Source organism: Vipera ursinii, assembly GCF_947247035.1.
Source record: "Vipera ursinii genome assembly, chromosome: 8".
NCBI classification, from domain to species: Eukaryota; Metazoa; Chordata; class Lepidosauria; order Squamata; family Viperidae; genus Vipera; species Vipera ursinii.
The window spans coordinates 1,308,021-1,328,432 of NC_139519.1; the positions used below are offsets into that span (position 1 = coordinate 1,308,021).

A 20,412-nucleotide genomic window follows, 5' to 3' on the forward strand; every position below is an offset into this window, starting at 1 on the left:
CAGGGATGTTAAGCTCATTCTTGTATAATTCTTCTGTGTAATTTTGCCACCTCTTCTTAATCTCTTCTGCCTCTGTTAGGTCCCTGCCATTTTGGTCCTTTATCATGCCCATTTTTGCATTAAACTTTCCCTTCATCTCTCCAATTTTCTTGAAAAGATCTCTGGTCCTCCCTATTCTATTGTTTTCTTCTATTTCTTTGCACTGTTCATTTAAGAAGGCATTCTTATCTCTTCTAACTATTCTCTGGAATTCTGCATTCAATTGGACGTATCTTTCTTTTTCTCCCTTGCCTTTCGCTTCCCTCCTTCCCTCAGCTATTTGCAAAGCTTCCTCAGACAGCCATTTTGCTTTCTTGCATTTCTTTTTCTTTGGGATGGTTTTGGTTGCTACCTGTTGTACAATGTTGCCAACCTCTGTCCATAGTTCTTCAGGCACTCTGTCTATGAGATCTAATTCCTTAAATCTATTTGTCACCTCTACTGTATATTCAACAGGGATATGATTTAATTCATACCTGAGTGGCCTAGTGCTTTTCCCTACTTTCTTCAGTTTAAGCCTAAACTTTGCAACGAGAAGCTCATGGTCTGAGCCACAGTCAGCTCCTGGTCTTGTTTTTACTGACTGTATAGAGCTTCTCCATCTTTGGCTGCAGAGCATATAGTCAATCTGATTTCTGTGTTGACCGTCTGGTGATGTCCATGTGTAGAGCTGTCTCTTGGGTTGTTGGAAAAAAGTGATAAAATTCTTGATAAAATTCTATCAGCCTGTGCCCTGCTTCATTTTGTACTCCAAGGCCAAACTTGCCTGTTATTCCAGTTATCTTGGTCCAAAATATATAGGACCTTTTCAAATTAAAAGAATCATAAACTCAGTAACAGTAGAATTAGACATACCTAAGGACCTCAGGCAAATACACCCAATTTTTTTACTGCAGTTTGCTGAAACGAGAACAACAGTCACCCTTACCGCCAAAAATCCCCCACCACCACCTCCAATCATGGTTGAAGGAGAACAACACGTTGAGATAAAAGAAATCCTAGATTCTAGGAAGTATCATGGAGCAACTCAATACCTAGTAGCATGGAAACACCTTCCCTCCTCATAGAATGAGTGGGTCCACAAACGTCACGTCAGAGCACCCTAACTGCTAAAGAAGTTTCATACAGAATATCCCAACAAACCAGACTAACCTCTATACCTGTTTTGTTTTCTCTACCAGTGGATCTCTCCTATTCTTAAGGGGGCAGGATGTCAGAACCCATTCCTATTTCATTTCTATCTATCCCTTCTAACCCAAAATCAAATCTCACCTTTCTCTGGGTTCTGCCATACTCCCAAGGGGGAGGGGGGATGTGCCTGAGGGGTTATTGCTTTTGCTTCCTCTACCCACTACAATGTAACAAATTGCTTCCTGCATTTTCTCTCTCTCTCTCTCTGAGCTTTATCTCCCTAAACTGTCAGCTAGAATAAGGGAGGAAATAAGAAATGTATCCTTAGTGACTTATTTTTACTTGCTCAGCGGAAGGTGTGAAGAAGACGCTGACCTTTGCTGCGTGAACTGGAGATGGGCCGATGTTATCTCCCCTTTTCGCATGATGGACCTAACATCTGGGGATTGGCTGTCCATACTGGGCAGGCAGACTATGTGGTGGGGTCTTGTTTGGGGATGCTTTCATCTATCGCTCTGCACAGAAAATCTCAGATCCTGTCTATTATGCCTGCTATCAACTACTCTTAATAAAAGTTCCTGTTGGAAGAAATTGTTTCCAAGGGTTCTGCTTTCTTAAGATGTGGGATTGGAATGGGTCTTAACAGTATGTGTTTTCCATAATCTAAGGGAACCATCTTCCTTTTCCTTAAAAAGCATGGGAGCGTCCACAGGTGATTGGCTGGCTCAATGAAACCCGTAGTTAAGTTTTTATCAATGTACTCCCTCAGTTCTTTCATCTCCCTGGGTGTCATCAAGTACATCCTTGGTTTAGGGAGTTTGGCACTGGGCAGAATTTCAATAGCACAGTCCATAGCCCGGTGGGGGGAAGGATGTCACATTCTTTGTCATTGAAGACTTCTGCCAAATCCTGGCACTCATTAGGGACAAGCTGAATCCCCAGTAACTTTTTGGCTACAGTCTTTAAAGTATCACGGGCCTCTCCATGAGTTTCACAGATGGCCAGTGTCTTGTTTTTATCAGCCTCAGGTGGGGATGGTCCTATCCCAAATCTTAATTTGTGCATTCACTCCTCCTACCAGATGTGAGGCATCCACATCACCCCCAAAATTCAGTCATCTCCAGAACCACCATAAAATGGATGATTTCTCAATGCCGACACAATTCTAAACGTACGGGTTTGGTTAGGTATGTGGCAGGAGCACTTCCAATGAGGGAGCCTGCTCAATCCCCATGGGGCGAGACAAGAGCTTAGCTTGGATGCCCAGTTTCAGCACAGTGGATAAATTGATTATGCACTGAGAGCACCCCGAGTCTATTAGGATGCCCAAATCCATATGAGCCTGTTTTGGGCACTATGGGCCTGTTAAAAGGTGGGATGGGTCAACTCACCATGGAGTCTCCCTTGCCTTCATTGTTGCTGTCATACGGCACTAGCATCTGCTGCATCTCCACTTTGGTTTTGGCTTCAAATTGAGTGGGAGGGGAGGCTTCGACGTCCAGGCCTTGATGTGCCCAGTTGGTTCTCTCTCCGCCCCTCTGGGAGCTCTTCACAGTTTCATGGCAGCAACTGGCAAACTCCTAGGTTGCGGGTGAGGATCGAGGCACTCTACAGTGCAGTGGCCCATTTGACCACATCGATAGCACTTGATAGGAGCCTGGATTGGTGCTTGGGGGACGCTGGTGGCCGCAGAGGGTGTTTCCCATGTATGCGCGGTGGCTTGGGTTCAGTGAAACTTGGCTTCTTGGGACAATCCAGTTCAATGTCCAGCGCCACTGCCATGCCATTCATGTAGTAGATTAGGGAAACCTCAAATGATGCAGGCTTGAAGCAAAGTCACGATCAAGCCCCTGTTTGAAGTACTCAATTAGTGACCATTCAGGCCACTGCCCCAATCAGCTTGCAACTCTCCTGAATACACAGACATACTCCTTTGCAGGACAGCCTCTTTGCTTCAGGTGGTGGATTTCTTTCTTGGCCACTGGGACTCAGGCTCAAACTGATACCTCAGTAGCTCCATGAATAGGTTAATGTTCAATTCAGGAGCACCCTCATCATGGAGATTGGTCACCTAGTCAGCTGCTTCTCCCTCTAAATTTGCTGCCACTGCATTCACCATCATAGCCCCATCCAGTGAGCCCACATCTGGTTCAGGAAGAAGTTCAGTCTCTCGGGATCTCCATCGAAAGCGGGCCTGATGGGAGGTGGCTCAAATCTTGGTGGGGCTGCTCATGCCAGCTGCTGGGTTTGGGCGACCTGCTGGTCCTGGGGTCGTGGCCGAACCACCCTCTGGACTTCTCTTGGTGAGGCTCTGGGACTGGCATCCTGAGGCTGTGGCAACAGGCTTGGCTGTGGCCCAAGGCTCAGAATCGCAGCTGGCGGGGGGATGGGTGAAGCAGCACGGGCTCCAGCAGCTGGGCTGGAACTCTGGCGAGGGGGAGGAAGAAATGGATAGGTTTTGGCATCTTTCCCCCCACCTTGGCCCCTGGGCAACAGGGATTATATCTTTTACCTCCAGCCGGCCAAACTTTTCCTTCAGCTGTTCAAGCAAGGGGCTGTGGACTGCTGACTGAAATCTCCAGAGTCGTCCCATCCCATCGAGCCCTTTTCTTTCTTTCCATCCGCAGATGAAGAACCCTGGGACAGCAGCAATAAAAGCTCCTCTCCAGCAGTTACAGAAGTGCTCCTAGGCTGAGGGGCAGCCTCAGCTTGGAAGAGGTCACCTTCCTGCAGTACCAGCTTCCCAGGTTGGATCAACCTGGTTTTCGGCTGAGCCCCTGCCAAGTGACTCCTCCTTGGTGGCTAGCCTGTGCTCCTACAGCCTGAGTTCCGTTGCCGCTAGCAACGATTTCAACTTTCTCCTCCATCTCAAGTTTTCACCAGGTCCTTACCGGTCTCCCAAAAGTGAATGGGTAAGGAACCGGGGCCCAGCACCATGAGAAATGAGGTTTTATGAGTCTTGGTTTAATGTCATGGTTCCGACAAAGACAAATAAAGCAGAACTCCAAGGTATGCAAATTCCTCAAAGAATATGTTTATTCTTACAATGTATTGGCACTTCAAAAGTGAAACCAAGACTAAAGACATACATAACAATTCCCCCCCCCCAACAACAACTTTATTGATTAGCCCTTGGGCCATATCAAAGTGCAAAGTTCCAGCAACCAAAACTTGATAAAAGCAATCCAAAATGGAATTTGATAAAATACAATTTAAAATGGAATTTGATAAAATTCAATTTAAAATGGAATTAAAATAAAATACAATTTAAGATGAAATAGTAATAAAATACAATCTAAAATGAAATTGTAATAATGTACTATAATTTAAGATATGGATAAAATATGATAACATTATATTTCGGAGTTGCCCTTGCAATCTACCCCAATCAGTCCCACATATGCAGATCTTAACCGGATCATTTTGTTTAAATACTGTGCTACGTTAAATGTTATTTTCAAGTTCTGACCGGACGTAAGGTACCGTAAGTTATTTTGATATGGGGATCCCAATGGGTCATTCGTTTGGTATATAGACCAAGATACCTGTCTCTCACCCTCTTATACAGACAACAGTCAAATAGGATGTGAGCCAGGTCCTCTACCTCTGCCGCTCCGCAAATGCAGAGACACTCATTGTACGGTATAGCATGAAATCTCCCATATCTGACCATTGTGTCAAGCTGTTTGAATCTCGCTCTCGTAAATATCTTCCTAAGATGTTTTGGGAGTTGTAACTTCAAATAACTGTCCACTTGAAAAGTACTTTTGTATTTACTCAGCCATTTCAAGTTACCCACCTTACCAAGGATAGCTATATCAGTTTGTGCTTCTATATCCTTAATTCTTTGGGTAACTCTTTTTTTAGATTGTTCTCCTGTTACGCAAGAGACAGGAAGGCCACAGCTTCTTACAAAATATGTTAGTTTGGTGATCCAGAAGATTTGTGATTGTAGTTTTATTTGCTCTAGTAGGCATAATTTGGGGAGTCTATCAGTCTCCATTTCATTAACTTTGCACCAGTAGTTATAAGCTCTAATTTTAGATAATGCCTGAATTGTATGAATTCCCAATTCAGCTCTAACTGCTGCAGCAGGTGTTCTTTGATCTACACCCAAAATACATCTCAAATGCTGGGACTGTGTTTGTTCTAAAACTGTGGTTGAGTAAAGACCTCAAATTTCTGCTCCATACAAGAGCATTGTGGTAACCTTAGCCTTATAAAACTTGAGTAATGGAGCTAGGGACCCTGGGTAACTATGGTTCTTTAGTTTGAGCAATAAATTCAAACGGGCTTTTGCTCTAAATGTACTCCGTTGATGGTGACAGGCCCAAGATCCAGTCTTGGAAAAGGTTACTCCCAAATATACAAAGGTATTAACCTGCTCAATTGGTTCACCATCTAATTGCCACTTATGTCTTATAGGCTGCTCCCCTGGCTGGTGTCAGGTCTAGATCTTCTTCTCCCCCACTGTCCTTGAGGGCTGGGTCAATAAGTTGACCACCCTGGTCCAATGTTATAGTAGCTGGTTCAGTGTTTGTAAAGGTCTCTTGCCACTCCAGTGTTTGAGAGGCTGGAAGGTACACATCCGGGGCCCTTGAAGATGTAGGTGAGCCTGGGGGGAATGGTGCTGACTGGCAGTCTTGGGCCTGTTCAAATTGCCGGTTTTCTTGGGCCCGTTTCCTTAGCTGATCGATGTGCCGTCTAAACTGGCGGCCCCCTTCCCCCTCTATAATGTAAGATAATGGTCCTGTTTTATCAATTACCACCCCTTGCACCCAGAAGTCCCCAGAGGCATAGTTCCTGGCCCATACTTGGTCACCAATGTTTAGCTCCCTGACGGGAGTGGGCTACTCCACCTCAGCAGCCACTCAATCAGGGTGCAGTCTGTCCAATTTTGTAATGAGACACCGGCCCCAACACAGTTCAGCGGGGCTCTTGCCAGTGGCTGTTGACGGTGTGGAGTGTTGACTTAGCAAGAATCGAGGCAACCTTTGGTGCCAATCACCGGAAATGATGCGTCTCAAGGCGTCTTTAGTCATTATTATCATTCGTTCAGTAAGGCCGTTAGTCACTGGGTGGAAGGGGGCAGATGTGATGTGCCTAATCAAGTTGGCCCTGATGAAAGCCTGGAAATCAGCAGATTTAAATTGTGGGCCATTGTCAGATACAATCACATCCGGCAGACCATGTGTAGCAAAGAGCCCCCTAAGCACCTGCACAGTTTTGGCAGTGGTCATGTTTGTCACTGGAACCACTTCCAACCATTTAGAATAACTGTCCACAACCACTAAAAAGAGCTGACCCTGGAAGGGGCCTGCGTAGTCTATGTGAATTCTTGACCAAGGTGTGTGTGTTGGCTCCCATTTATGAACTGGGGAGCGAGGCTGTTCTGGCTGAGATTTCTGGCACTGGTAGCAGCCTGCTACCTGTTCCTCTATTGCTTTGTCGAACTGGCCACCACAAATAGCTATGTGCCAACACTTTCATCCTTACAATGCCTGGGTGCCCTTCGTGTAGGGCTTCCAGGACTCTGTTTCTCAATTTGTCTGGAATCACGACCCTGCTACCCCATAACAGACAGCCTTTATGGGAAGACAGTTCGTGCCTCCTAGTAAAATATGCCTGGAACTCATTGCCTGGGCTCTTTTCCTGCCATCCAGAGGCTACCCAAGTTAACAGCCTGCATAGGATTTTATCAGCAGCAGTACTGACTGCTATGTCTTTAGCTTGGAGAGGGCCCTCAGGAAGTTCCTGGATGACTAAAATATTACTAGCTGGGGCAGGGTCCGGCTCACTCACTGCTAGGGGCAACCTACTTAGACAATCTGCGTGGCCCATCTCCTTCCCCGGTTTGTAAACCAATTTGTATGTATATGCAGAAAGGAACACGGACCACCTTAAAATCCTGGGAGACAGGATTTGTGGGGTTGCTTTGTCAGTTGTAAATAAGCCTAACAGGGGCTTGTGATCCGTAAAGATGGTGAATTCCCTACCATAGAGGTAGTCATGGAGCTTTTTTACGCCTGCAACAAGGGCCAATGCCTCCTTATCAATCAATAGTTCCTTTCAGCTTTTGTGAGCATCCTGGAGTAGAAAGCAATTGGCTTTTGTTCTCCATTTCCTTCTAAATGACTAAGTACTGCGCCCACACCATAAGGTGAAGCATCACATGCTAAGCAGATTGGTTTTTCCTCAACGAAATGAGTTACAGCTGAATTGCTGGAAAGCAGTTGCTTAAGGCTCTTAAAACTTTTGTCATGTATAATGGACCATTTCCAAGGGGCTTTTTTGTCCAGTAATCTATGTAATGGCTCTGCAATAGTTGCCTTGTGGGGCAAAAATTTGAGGTGATCTCACAAGGACGATGGATCGTTAAAGGTGCTTCCAAGTAAAAGCATCACGCAGAGATGCAATCATATTAGCTTTATTCAATGATAGATCAAAGAGAAAGAAATACTTGGCATGAAAGCATTCATGCCTGCATGTGAGAGAGAAATAAAATAAAAGCAAGCTAGCATTACATAACTAAAACAGAAGAAGAACTAGAAGCTAGGAGTAGAATCTTAAGAGGCTAGAACTAGAAGTAGAAGCTAGAACAAAGAGCAGCCCCTCGTGCAGAGGTATTTATGGGGGGTCTTGGTCCCTCCCTGACCATAAAACTCTCTCGCCAATGGGGCTGTCGGGTCTGAGACCCTTGGCTCATCAGTGGAAGCAAAGAAGCCTCTTTGCTCCCATCTGATGACCTTTCTGGGGAACTGCCATGGCTGGCATTAATCATCTAACAATTCCCCTTCTTGCCAGCCAATGACAGGGACCAGTGAATGTATGTGAGGGGCGAGCAGGTGTCATGGACATGCATAAAAACATTCAGAAGGCCAAACACAAACGCTTACACAGAAGGTTGTGCCGGTCAATGGGAACAGGTTTGGTGAACAGATCAGCTATCTGGTCAGCTGTGTTACAGTGCTCAACATGAATGAAACCCTTTTTGGTAAGCTGCCTGACATTTTTATAGCGTATGTCTATGTGGCGAGACCTAGATCCTACTGCATAAGCGCCCGAGATTGCAATTGTGGCCGTGTTGTCCTCTAGAATTTGGATGGGCAGAGGAGGAGATGCCCAGATGCTTGTTATCAGCTCATTGAACCAAGTCAAATCATTGGCCGTGTCTGACAGGCTGGCATATTCAGCCTCGGCCGTGGAGCAAGAAATAAATTTTTGCTGCCTAACATGCCAATGTATTGGACAGCCATTTAGCAATATGAGGAAACCAGAGGTGCTCCGTCTACTTTTGGTGTCGCCAGCCCAGTCTGTGTCTGAGTAAGCGGAGAGCTGGGCTGTCTTCCCCTTCTCTGGTTCTAGCATGAGGAGGGCATCAGCTGTGCCCTTAAGGTATCTAAGCACCCTTTTAACAGCAGTCCAGTGGAATTCCTTTGGGTGTTCCACGTGCCTGGACAATAGATTCACAGCTAAAGCTGTGTCAGGTCTGCTCCAATTGCTGATGTATAGCAAGGAGCCAATCACAGATCTGTAAAGCGTGTTATCTGTGAACTCAGGACTGTCCTTATGGGTGTGGTTGTAAAAGTCGCTTTGCATTGGGCTATGCGTAGGATTAGATTCTGGCATTTTGCATTTGGCCAGTAATTCCTCTATCTTTTCTTTTTGAGATAGAGCGAACCCCCCCTTAGTGGTCAAAATATGCACACCCAAGTACTTGTCAACCCGCCCCAAAGACTTCAGAGTAAACTTTTCTTCCAGGGCCTTGGCAAATTTATCACACCCTTCCTTGTCAGGCCCCACATATAACAGGTCGTCCACATAAACTAACACCCGTTCTGTGGTGCCCTTGGAGTTGCGTGTGAAGACACATTCATCTGCATGGGACGCAGTGAAACCAACTCGTTCTAAACTCTTTCTAAGACAGTCATACCATAATTTCCCTGACTGCTTGAGACCATATAACCCTTTGTGGAGCAACCATGTATGTCCCCCTTCTTGCTGGTAGCCAGGAGGAGCCCTCACGTAGATCTGCCGGTCCAAGTTGGCGTGGAGGTAAGCCGTCTGGATGTCGAATTGGAAGACTTCTTCTCCCAGAGCGGCTGCAGTCACGAGGGTGGCCTTGACGCTCTCTGCGTGGACGGTTGGAGAGTACGTCTCGGCGTAGTCTTCCATATAGCGCTGAGCGAAGCCCTGGGCTACCAAACGGGCCTTATATAGGTAGAGGCCATTGGCAAGTGGTTTGGCTTTGTAAACCCACCTTGTGCCAATGACTTTCCTCTCCTTTGGTGGTTGCTGGGGGGTGAAGACTTTGAGTTTCTTTAAGCTCTGCATCTCCTTCTCCATCGTGAGCTGCCTTTTCTCCTGCTCTTCGATGGGCAGCTCCTGGATGTCAGAGAAGGATTTTGGGGTGACCACAACGCTGTTGACAGACGCGATGTGGCCAATGTCAATTCTCTTTGGCGGGACCCCTTTGTTGGACCGCTTTGACCTCCTTACCTTCTGCCACTCACCACTCTTTTCTTCCGTGGGACTGGACGCATCTTCGTCTTGTTCCTCACTTTCGTCGGTGGCAGGGTACGTGGTCGCCTCTGGTGATGTCGTGGTCGGTGTGTCCTTGCTGGGTCGGTTGGCATATGGGCTCAGATCATTTGAGTGGATCTGAGTCCAATTGGAGTCCTCTTCGAAAGAGGCAGATTGGGAAGTCACAGGCCTGCCCCCTTCTCCCAGGAAACGATAGGCCTTGGAGCCAGGAGCATAGCCCAAGAACCTTAGTCTCTGGGAAACAGATCTCCCCTTCTTCCGCAGCTGCTTGGGGATGTGCACCCATGCGTAGGAACCAAACACACGCAAATGTGCCAGATTTGGTTTCCTACCGTGAACCAGGAAATATGGGGTCTGGTTCACAACACTGTTCCAGGTGCGGTTTAAGGTGTAATTGGCGTAGTGGATTGCTTCCCCCCAGTATGATTCTGCGACTTTAGCGTCTGCAATCAGACTACGCATCATGGTTTGCAGAATTCCATTTCTTTTCTCAGCTACACCATTTTGCGAGGGGGTGAATGGTGCAGTAAGAAAATTACGGATACACTTACGCCTTACCCAGTCCTGGAACTTTTGAGACATGAACTCAGCCCCGCGATCGCTCTGCAATTGTGCGATCTTGGTCTTGCACTGGGTCTCTACGAAGTTGTACAGTGACTTTATGGCGTCAAAGACTTCGGATTTTTCTGTGAGGGTATACACGTGGCCGTATCGTGAAAAATCATCAACGGCAGTGAGAAAATACTTTTTCTTTCCTAGGGATGGTGTAAAAGGCCCAACCAGATCAACATGTACTAGTTGGTATGGGTACTGAGCCTTACGCAGTGACACCTTTGGGGTAGGGGCAGCCTTCCTCTTTGTTTTCTTGCAAATGGCACAGTCCAGAAACATGTCACAATCCTTGAGCTGGACTCCCTCAGCAAATTCTCCCATCTTTTTAACTATAGGGAAGCTTGCATGACCTAATCTTCTGTGTAATAAGTGTGCACACTTATCGTGGAGCGGCTTCCCCACTGACACCCTCTTGGCTCTAGTTGCTTTGAGTGGTGCTGTAGGTGCCTGCTGAGATTCAGGTTCCTTGCCCACACTGCCCTTGGAAAGCCTTGGGGCAGGCTGTGGTGGCTTGGGAGAAAAATATGGTAAGCCATTTATGATGGCAATATTTCCAATGACCCTCTGGTTCCGGGTGACATGACCTCCCCCCTTGCGAAATAAAACTTCCACTTTGTCATCGTCACATAATTTGATAATGCTTAATAGGTTGTTGGCAATGGAGGGAGCATGCAAAACACCTTCAACTTTTCCAAGTCCAGGTACAGAAACAAAGCCCTCGCCAACAATTAAAGCCTTATCACCATTTGCAACTTTGACAGATGAGTTAATTTTCTTTAACCTTTTAAAACCTTGACTCATATTAGTAATGTGAGAAGAAGCTCCAGAGTCCAGTAACCATAAGTCAGTGGAGCTATCAGCCTTTGTTGTGGGGGTGAGGGAACAAGTATGCAGAAAATTTCCTTTGCCCCTGCCACGCCCCCTTCCTTGCCCCTTGCCCCTTACTTGATTGGGACCACGTTTAGGGGCTTGATGTTGATGGGGGCAGTCTTTTTTGAGGTGCTCCTCAGAGCCACAGATGAAACACTTAAGTAGAGCATTAATTTGCTCTGAGTTGTGGCGCCCCCTTATGGCTTGCTGAGAGGTGACTCTGGCGTATTCCCCTGCATCTCGTCTCCTTCTATCTTCCTCGATGAGTCTCCCTGTGAGGTAGGACAGATTTATGTCTTCCCTCCTGACCGCTTCAAGTGAAACAATGAAATTGCTCCAACTCCTGTCCAGGGAAGCAAAAATGACCGCGACCATGTTCGCATCAGTTACTGGGAAATTTCTGGACATCAATTCTGCCCTGAGTGCCTTTAATTTTGCAAGATGTTCAGGCATGCTGGCACCAAACCTCAGTCTGGTTGTATAAAGCTCAGTTGTATGTCTGGTGATGGAACCAATGGTATCGCTGTTGAATAAATTGTATAATAACTGCCAAACTTCACCAGCTTTGAGTCCTGCTGGAATGCTGGAGAACAAGTTATTATCCAGCGAACTGAGCAGAGTCAAGTAAGCCTGGAGATGTTGCCACTCTTCTCGTGGTCCCCATGGGAGAGAAGGAGGTTTCTGCACCATTTCTAGAGTCCCATTATTTAAGAGATATACCTGTATATCTCTACTCCAACTGTTGTAATTCTCCCCCCCCCCCCCAAGTTGCAGCTTTTTAAAGTCGCTCGGAAGATTTGTTGTTGGAAAGAAGTCCCTCTCAGTTCCATTAGCATACATCTGAGAAGTGTCCATAGACATAAAAGGCAAAGGGAAAGGGATCCCTCTAGTGGTCGAGGAGGGAATTTTTTCTTGATTATTTAGTAACTCCAAATGGGCGTGCCCGGAAACCATGTGATCCGGTGGAGGGCGTTGTTCAGGATTTTTCCCTTCTTCCCATGAGGCATTGGGGGGGCGGAGCCCAGATTTGCCGGTTTGCATTTGCTGCAATGATTCCTTCTGAGAATTGCAAGCACATGGATTTTCAGCATTGCCTGATTTTTCTTGAGAAACCCATCACTGGTCCTGAAGACCTGAAGAGAAGGTGGGAGGCCGCGGGGGTTGATTGTTGGGAGGCTCCAGGCTGGACCCCCCCCGGCAGTTGGGCCCTGGGGAGAGGGTAGGAGGCCTTGGAGGGGGGCTGGGCACCCCTGATGTCTGTTTGGCCCCCAGGGCTGTAGTTAGGACTTGGATGGCTGTTTTAATTGCTTCTGTATTAGTATTAGTATCGGCTGGGCAGATCTCATTGTCATCATTGGACTTTAGGCTTTGTGGTGGGGAGAACCCAGGAATTTGCATGCTACTTTGGCCGGATGCCAGGGATTGCATGCTATTTCGGCTGGATGCCAGGGATTGCATGCTATTTCGGCTGGATGCCAGGGATTGCTGGCTTTCCAGGCTTAATTGAGGCTTGTCTTTGTTAGACCATGTGGGGTTACTGGGGGCCGCCATCTTGTTTCCTGTGCCAGACCATGTGGGTGCTGTGGGCGGAGCCATCTTGTTTCCGCTTGCCCCAGGAAGCTGTAGCTCACACCTGGGCAGAGGGGTTCGCGCCAAAGCCCTGGGGTCCCGGGGTCACCAAGGGTGGCGGGCGCCATATTTGGAGGCCTCGTGGTCACTAGGGAAAGACTCACCAGGTGTCCAGAGGCTCCCTGCGTGGCTTCCTGGGCTGCGGTCCCCCTCTTTTTCGTTGCAAGTAGCTTTACAAGCAGCTCTTCACGTTCCTGTTGTGTCATCTTACTCACATGATGTTTGGCTTCAGCCAGGTCCGTCTCTGCAGCATCTGAGCAGTCTTGGGCAGTCTGCAAGCCTTCTAAGTTTTCCTCTGTGGCGTTCAGGGGTAGAAAGGCATGCAGTGAACTCCCAGATGCTCTGCTGGATCCTCTGACGGGATGGAGGTCATCTGTGCTCTCACCTGCAGCGGAGATTGCTTCAGGGGCTGAAGGCTTGGATGTAGGCAGGGACGCCGTCTTTGATCGATGACTCCTGGTCACGATGGGAGAGGTCCTGCCATCTGTTATAAATGGATTAGTGCTGGATCTTCCAGACATATTGTTGGACTTGCTTGGAAGCGTTCCTTTAAACCATCCTCTTGCAACCAACTTGTGAGGTGATCTCACGAGGACGATGGATCGTTAAAGGTGCTTCCAAGTAAAAGCATCACGCAGAGATGCAATCATATTAGCTTTATTCAATGATAGATCAAAGAGAAAGAAATACTTGGCATGAAAGCATTCATGCCTGCATGTGAGAGAAATAAAATAAAAGCAAGCTAGTATTACATAACTAAAACAGAAGAAGAACTAGAAGCTAGGAGTAGAATCTTAAGAGGCTAGAACTAGAAGTAGAAGCTAGAACAAAGAGCAGCCCCTCGTGCAGAGGTATTTATGGGGGGTCTTGGTCCCTCCCTGACCATAAAACTCTCTTGCCAATGGGGCTGTCGGGTCTGAGACCCTTGGCTCATCAGTGGAAGCAAAGAAGCCTCTTTGCTCCCATCTGATGACCTTTTTGGGGAACTGCCATGGCTGGCACTAATCATCTAACAAAAAATGAGTGGTAGAAGTTAATTAACCCAAGGAAAGCTTGTAGTTCTGCCTTGTTTTTAGGGGTTGGAGCCATCTTAATGGCTCTTACCTTAGAGTCGGTGGGGTGGATGCCTTGTGCATCCAACCTGAATCCTAAAAATTCTGTGGAAGTCACTCCAATACTGCATTTTTCTTTCTTCAATTTTAAGCCAGCAGTACGGAATCTACTTAGCATAGCCTGCAGCCTGTCAGCTAAAACTGCCTCTGATTCTCCAGCAATTAACACATCATCAAAATACGGACACACTCCAGGAATACCTTTGAGCGTTCTTTCCATTACTTCCTGGAATATTCCAGTAGCTACGGAGATGCCAAATTGTAAGTGGTTCACCCTGAAGTCTCCTTTGTGTGTACGATCGTTTGAATGTCAGCTGTTTCGCGGGCAACTGGGATCTGCTGGTACGCCTGTGCTAAATCTAACTTTGCAAAGATGGCGCCGGACTGTAATGCTGAGAAGACGTGTTTCACTGAGGGGACCAGGTAAGCATGCGGATTTGGCCCGGTTTACTGTGGCCTTATAATCCGCACAAATTTGGTTTGAGAGGGGCAACAATGGGGGTTTCCCAGTCACCCCCTTCCATGGGTTCTAAGATCCCTTGTTTAACTATTTTTTCTAGTTCGCTCTCAATTTTGTGCTTGAGAGCGAACGGAACCCTCCTGGCCTTGATTCTAATTGGCAGGACTTCTGGTTTTAATTTTAACTTAATGGTGGGTCCTCGTGTATTTTCCCAGGTCGCCCTTGAATATGTCTGCAAATTTATTGCAGACAGATTCGAGGTTACTGGGCTGGATGTTATTGACTCCCCCCAGCCAAATGCCTAGGGCCTCAAACCAACCCGCCCCACTAAATTAGTTCTTTTGCCCTCTGTTACCAGCACATTTAAGCAGCCCTGGAACCCCTTATAACTGACTAAAACTGTGGCCTGTCCCTTCATTTTAATTGGGGCGCATTGGAAATCAGTTAATTTAATTTTGGTTGGTTCCAACAGAATCCGCCGCCTGCTTTGACCACAGATCATTAAATATGTCTCGTAGGAGATTAAAGAGACAGATGAGCCTGAATCAACTTTCATTTGGTAAGGAATTCCTTGCAAACAGACCTCAATTGTGATCTTTGGCTTAAGTAGGCAGTGGATTGAAGACTGGCATGCTACTTCCAAATTTTCAACAACTGTGTGTGCCCAGGTCCCTGAGGGCTCAGTGCCGGGGAAAAACGGGTTATTAGTACCTGCTGGCAACGAGTCAAGTTCGTTGAGGTTGTCGCGGTCACGGTTTCGGCAGACGGCTCAAATGTGGCCGGTTTTACCGCAAGAACGGCATTTTGCACTGCAGAAACGGCAGGATGCCCTTGCGTGGCTGCTGCCACAGCTGGCACAGCTTAGGCTGATGTCTCTGGAACTGTGGCTCGGGTATCTTGGATTTTTGTTGGCCACTGCCGGTTTCTTTTGGTTTGTGGTGTTGTTGCGACGGATTTTGAAATTCTCCAGCCTTTGGAGAAAGGCATCAATCTCTGCCTCATTTGCTGGTTCGTCGTCTCCGCCGTCCGCAACACTCTCCTGGTGAATGGATCCACTTGAGTTGTTGCTGGGTCAGAGTGAGTTCTTGTGGTTGATAGCCTCCTGAGCCATTATTTCATTAATGACTTCAGACAGGCTCAGGGTTGGCTTCGCGACTATCTTCTGTTGGAGATGCTCATCGCTGACCGAAGACGATTCGATCACAAATACGGTCTTCCAGGTCAGGGAACCTGCACATGCGAGCAGCTTGCCGTACCGCAGCTACGAAGTCGGTTGCTGACTCCCCGGGGAGCTGGTTCCTCTGGATGAACTGTAGCTGCCAGAAAATTTCTGATTTCTTCGGCATGAAATGCTGGCTCAGTTTGTTGACGAGGTCAGTGACTGGTAATGATGTGACAGGGTCTGGGTTACATAACCTGACAGCCACATCATAAACAGCCAGACCACTGAGGCACAACAAAGCCACCACCTTCATCCGATCTTCCGTTATTCGGTTCACTAGGAGGTAGCCTTCAACTTGCCCCAAGTGCGACTCCCAGTGACCAGGGTAGCAGATATCGAACTCACGGATGTGCCCGATTTGGGTCATGCTGTCCCAGTCCAGGATACTGCTTTAAACGGGAAGGAACTTTCAGAAAGTTTTCTCTTTCCCCCTTTCCTGAGGTTTAGCTAGCACTTCAGCTCAAGTGACTCAGCTAGTGCTTCAGCTCAGTTATAGCAGTATCAATCCCACCTTCGTCGCCACTGTTAGATAGCGTGGGATGGACTGCGAGGGAACAGATGACAGCCAGAGGTTCAGTAACTCAGCTTTATTGTGGTAGTCACATCGCTCTCCTGCAGCCCCTTTTAACCCTTTAAATACTCTGGCTGGTGAGCTCTTAACCAATCGTTTGCATTGAAATGTCCCGCCAAAAGCTGGCCGGCCTATCAGAGCGTATGCTGATGCCATCTGCTGTTGCCAGGTGCCAAGCTGTCAAATACTATGTACACAACAGGGGACATTCCCTCACTGTTTCCAGGATGGCTTTGTGGGCCACATGAAACTACTTTGCGGGCCGGATCCGGTCCCCCGGCCTTGTGTTTGACATGTCTGAGCTAAGGGGTAGGCAACCTTGGCTCTTTTATGACTCGAACTTCAACTCCCAGAATTCCTGAGCCAGCTGTGCTCAGGAATTCTGGGAGTTGAAGTCCACCAGTTATAAAAGAGCCAAAGTTGCCTACCTCTGGACTAGTGAAACACCTGCAACCCCACTCCCTCCGTGCTGAGTGTGTCAATTAAAAATGAGAAAGGAAAATGGCCCCAGCCACGCTCATTCAAAGTTGACACGAATAATCCTTTGCTATTCATCCCGAGAAAGTCCTTTATTTTGCAGTTAAAAAGTTACAGAGATCTGGTTGCTCGGGCAGACTCTCCCTGGGCCACTCTCTGCCCTTCAAGGGCCCGGAGAGCGCCGCGTTCACCGCCTGGCCGGGCTCGGAGCGGGGCCTCCGCCCGGAGCTCAATCTGGAGCGCCTTCTCGGTCGGGGCCTCCCGGGCGCGGAAGTCCAGGGTCCGTTGGCTGCGCCTCCGGCCGGAAGTGCCCGCTGGGCGGCGGCCTCGCCAGAGTCGCTCCTCTCCGAGCTTCGCTGGGAACCGAGGACGCGCCGCCGCCGGGATGAAGACGAGCCGCGCTGCTGCGCTCGCCGGAGGTCGAGGGGGACCCGGGGGACGCCCGGGCCGCCAACACGCGGGCGGCCCGGGGGCGCCGGGAGGGCTGCTGGGCGGGGGCGCGGCGAGGGGCTGTTCGCGGCCCCCCCCTTTTGTGTCGCCGCGGCATCACCATTTGGGGGCCGCGCAAGTCACCACATTCCCCGGGGCGGCCGGCGATGCTTCGCGTAGTTTGCTTGAGCAGCCGCATCGCGCGGACCAGGCAACTGCGGCTGGTTAGTCCGGGCTCCACGCGCTGCCCGGGCTCCTCTGGGTCCGCTTTGGTTTGGGCTCCCGAACGGAGCTGCTCTCCATTGCCCGGGAAACCCTCCGCGCCCCGGGATGCGGTTGAAGATAGCGCGGAGGCCCCCAACCCCCCGCTGGCTGGCAGGGGACCATCCCCTCCCCGCCCTCCGGTCCGCACAGGCGGAGAGGTTGGGCACCGCCGCCGTAGAGGCCCGGGGCCCAGGACGGGTCTTCCCCTTCCCCAGGACCCATTTGCCCTCTTTTCCCTCTGGTTCTGCAGAAGCCGAGACGCCGGCGCGGAGGCCGAGGGAGGCCAAAGGAGCCCAGGCCCCTGTCCCGGCTCCCCCCGGGTGGGCCAGGCGCCTCCTGGGCCTTGAGTGCGCCGACCTGGCCAGCTGGCCCCGGATGGTCTGCTTGCTCAACAGGCCGGCTGATCCCGCGGCGCTGGGGGTCTTCCGCTTCCTCTTCGGTGAGTTCGGCTCTGTCCAGAACCGGGCCTGGCCTAGAGAATCCAGCGGCAGAAGGGCCGCCCTGGTCAGGCAGCAGCAGGCCTGGGTGGCTGTGGGGCCAGTGGCCTTTGGGAGTGGCTCTGGGCCAGCGGGTTCCAGGGAGGTCAGCCACCCTCGGCTCCTGTCCTGGCACCCCTGACTTCACCTCCAGCTTCAGCCCTAAGCATGAGATGACTTTTAGCTGCTCTTTAATCCCACTCTGGTTACAATGTTTATTTGCAATGCGTGCTTACAATACAACAGTTGTTACCTATGATTTATTAAAATGTTAGATAAATTCTCTAGAAGAAGGTTCAAGGAGTTGTTTACCAAGTTTTCACGTGGGATAAACTTGGGAAGTTTAGCCAAGGCTTTGGATGAAGAGTGAGCTTGAATATTGTTTGGACCCTGAGATGTGCACATGCACACAACAGAACTGTGCACTTGAAAGGGAATTATCTAAATGATTTTTGTACAATTCTTTTTCCTTTTAAAAACTTTTTGTTCATTTTAACATCAAATTCCCCCTCAAAAACAAATAATGTTAAATGATTTTAAAATATTGGTTGCATTTATCAATTATCAGGGGCCACTGAGTTTATATTTCAATTTGTAAGCATGTCTGTGTAGAACCAGTTTGGTGAAGGGGCTGGACTAAAACCTAGGAGACTGTGACTTCTGCTTGCACCTTATGCACAGAGCCAGTCATTCCTCCTGGCCTTAGGAAGAAGAAAACTGTAAAAAGCAGTTGCCAGGAGTAAAAAAATGACTATTACACTTTCTGGTTTTTAAGAAGTACACATTATATGGATTGGCAATTTATTTATTTATTTATTATTTATTAATTCAATTTATATACCACCCTTTTCCCGAAGGACTCAGAGCGGTTTATAGGGCAAAATTAAAACAATACAATATAAAAATTAAAATAAAATTAAATCAATAGCCCCAAAATTTAAAATTAGAATTTAAAAGCCTTAAAACCCACTCAGTCCAGGCCAGCTAACTCAAAAAGCCAGGTTTTCAGGTCCCGGCAAAACGAACGAAGGTCGGGGGCGATCCGGAGTTCCACCGGCAATTGATTTTATTATTATTTATTATTTATTGTTTGGATTTATATACCGCCCTTCTCCCAAAGGACTCGGGGCGGTGTACAGGGCATTAAAACACCATATACAACACATAATATACAAAAATTAAAATAAATTAAACCAAGTAGCCCTAAACAATAAAACACGTTCTAAAATTTAAAATTTAAAATCTAAAACCGCAGTCCCTCAGTCCAGGCCGGCAAGTTCAAATAACCAAGTCTTCAGGTCGCGGCGAAAAGAGCAAAGGTTGGGAGCCATCCGGAGCTCAACAGGAAGCTGGTTCCAGAGGGCAGGCGCGCCCACAGAGAACGCCCTCCCCTTGAGGATCGCCCGCCGGCATTCCCTGACCGGCAGGACTCTGAGGAGGCCCTCCCTGTGGGAGCGCACAGGACAATGGGAAATTTATTTATTTATTTATTTATTTATTTATTTATTTATTTATTTATTTATTTATTTGATTTATATACCGCCCTTCTCCCGAAGGACTCAGGGCGGTGTACAGGGCAATAAAAATAAGAATACAGGATACAAGATTTAACATTAAATGATTGTGCCCAATGTGGTAAGTTAGTTAAAATAATGTTAAAACCCCAAACCCATCAGGCCAGGCCGGCTTGTTCGAATAGATCACGCCGGAAGGAGCGAAGGTCGGGGGCCATCCGTAGTTCAGCCGGTAAGCGGTTCCAAAGGATTGGTGCGCCCACCGAGAATGCTGTCCCCCTGGGGGTCACCAGCCGACATTCTCTGACCAGTGGTACCCTGAGGAGGCCCTCTCTGTAGGTGCTCCCGTAGGTAATCCGGACCCATGCCATGTAGGGCTTTGTATGTCATCACCAGCACCTTGAATTTCACTCGGAAGGCAACTGGAAGCCAATGCAGCTCACGGAGCAGAGGTGTAACATGGGAATATCGGGAGACCCCCAAAAGAACTTGCGCAGCTGCATTCTGTACCAGCTGAAGCTTCTGAGTGGTCCTCAAGGGCAGCCCCATGTAGAGAGCATTGCGGTAGTCTAAACGAGAGGTCACAAGTGCATGAGTGACTGTACGCAAGGCATCCAGGTCCAGATAGGGTCGCAACTGGCGCACCAGACGAACCTGGTCGAAGGCCCCTCTAGTCACAGCTCCTATATGATCTTCTAAGGAGAGCTGTGAATCTAAGAGGACACCCAAATCGCGAGCCTTATCTACGGGGGGTAGTAACTCACCCCCAATAGTAAGAGATGGAATAATCTGAATTTCCTGAGATGCCGGTATGTACAGCCATTCAGTCTTGTTCGGGTTGAGTTGAAGCCTGTTCCTCCCCATCCAGACCCGGACCGCTTCCAGGTTGGTACGGGTCAAGATAATCACTTGTACTTGTAGCACTCAAATTTATACTTGATTTGGGGAAAACTGCCCAAAATTTCTTTCCAAAAAAGTCATGTCAGAAATCAGAGGAAACATTGTTTGGATCTAAAAAGTTGAAATCCTTAGTGACAGATGAAAAGTTTTGTGCTATTTTCT

General features: G+C 48.2%; 1 protein-coding gene across 2 annotated transcripts in view; it reads left to right on the plus strand.

Moving 5' to 3' along the window:
* The first annotated feature begins 16,751 nt into the window (after positions 1-16,751).
* Positions 16,752-20,412, plus strand: part of GGCX (gamma-glutamyl carboxylase) — a 33,670-nt gene continuing 30,009 nt past the window's right edge. Inside the window, exons 1-2 of one of the 2 annotated variants that reach the window (XM_083368785.1) lie at positions 16,752-17,320; positions 17,611-17,799. In XM_083368785.1, the coding sequence (XP_083224911.1) occupies positions 17,053-17,320; positions 17,611-17,799 (457 nt within the window). In that variant the 5' untranslated portion in view covers positions 16,752-17,052. The remainder of the gene's footprint in view (positions 17,321-17,610; positions 17,800-20,412) is intronic. The other variant, XM_083368786.1, reaches the window with a different exon arrangement.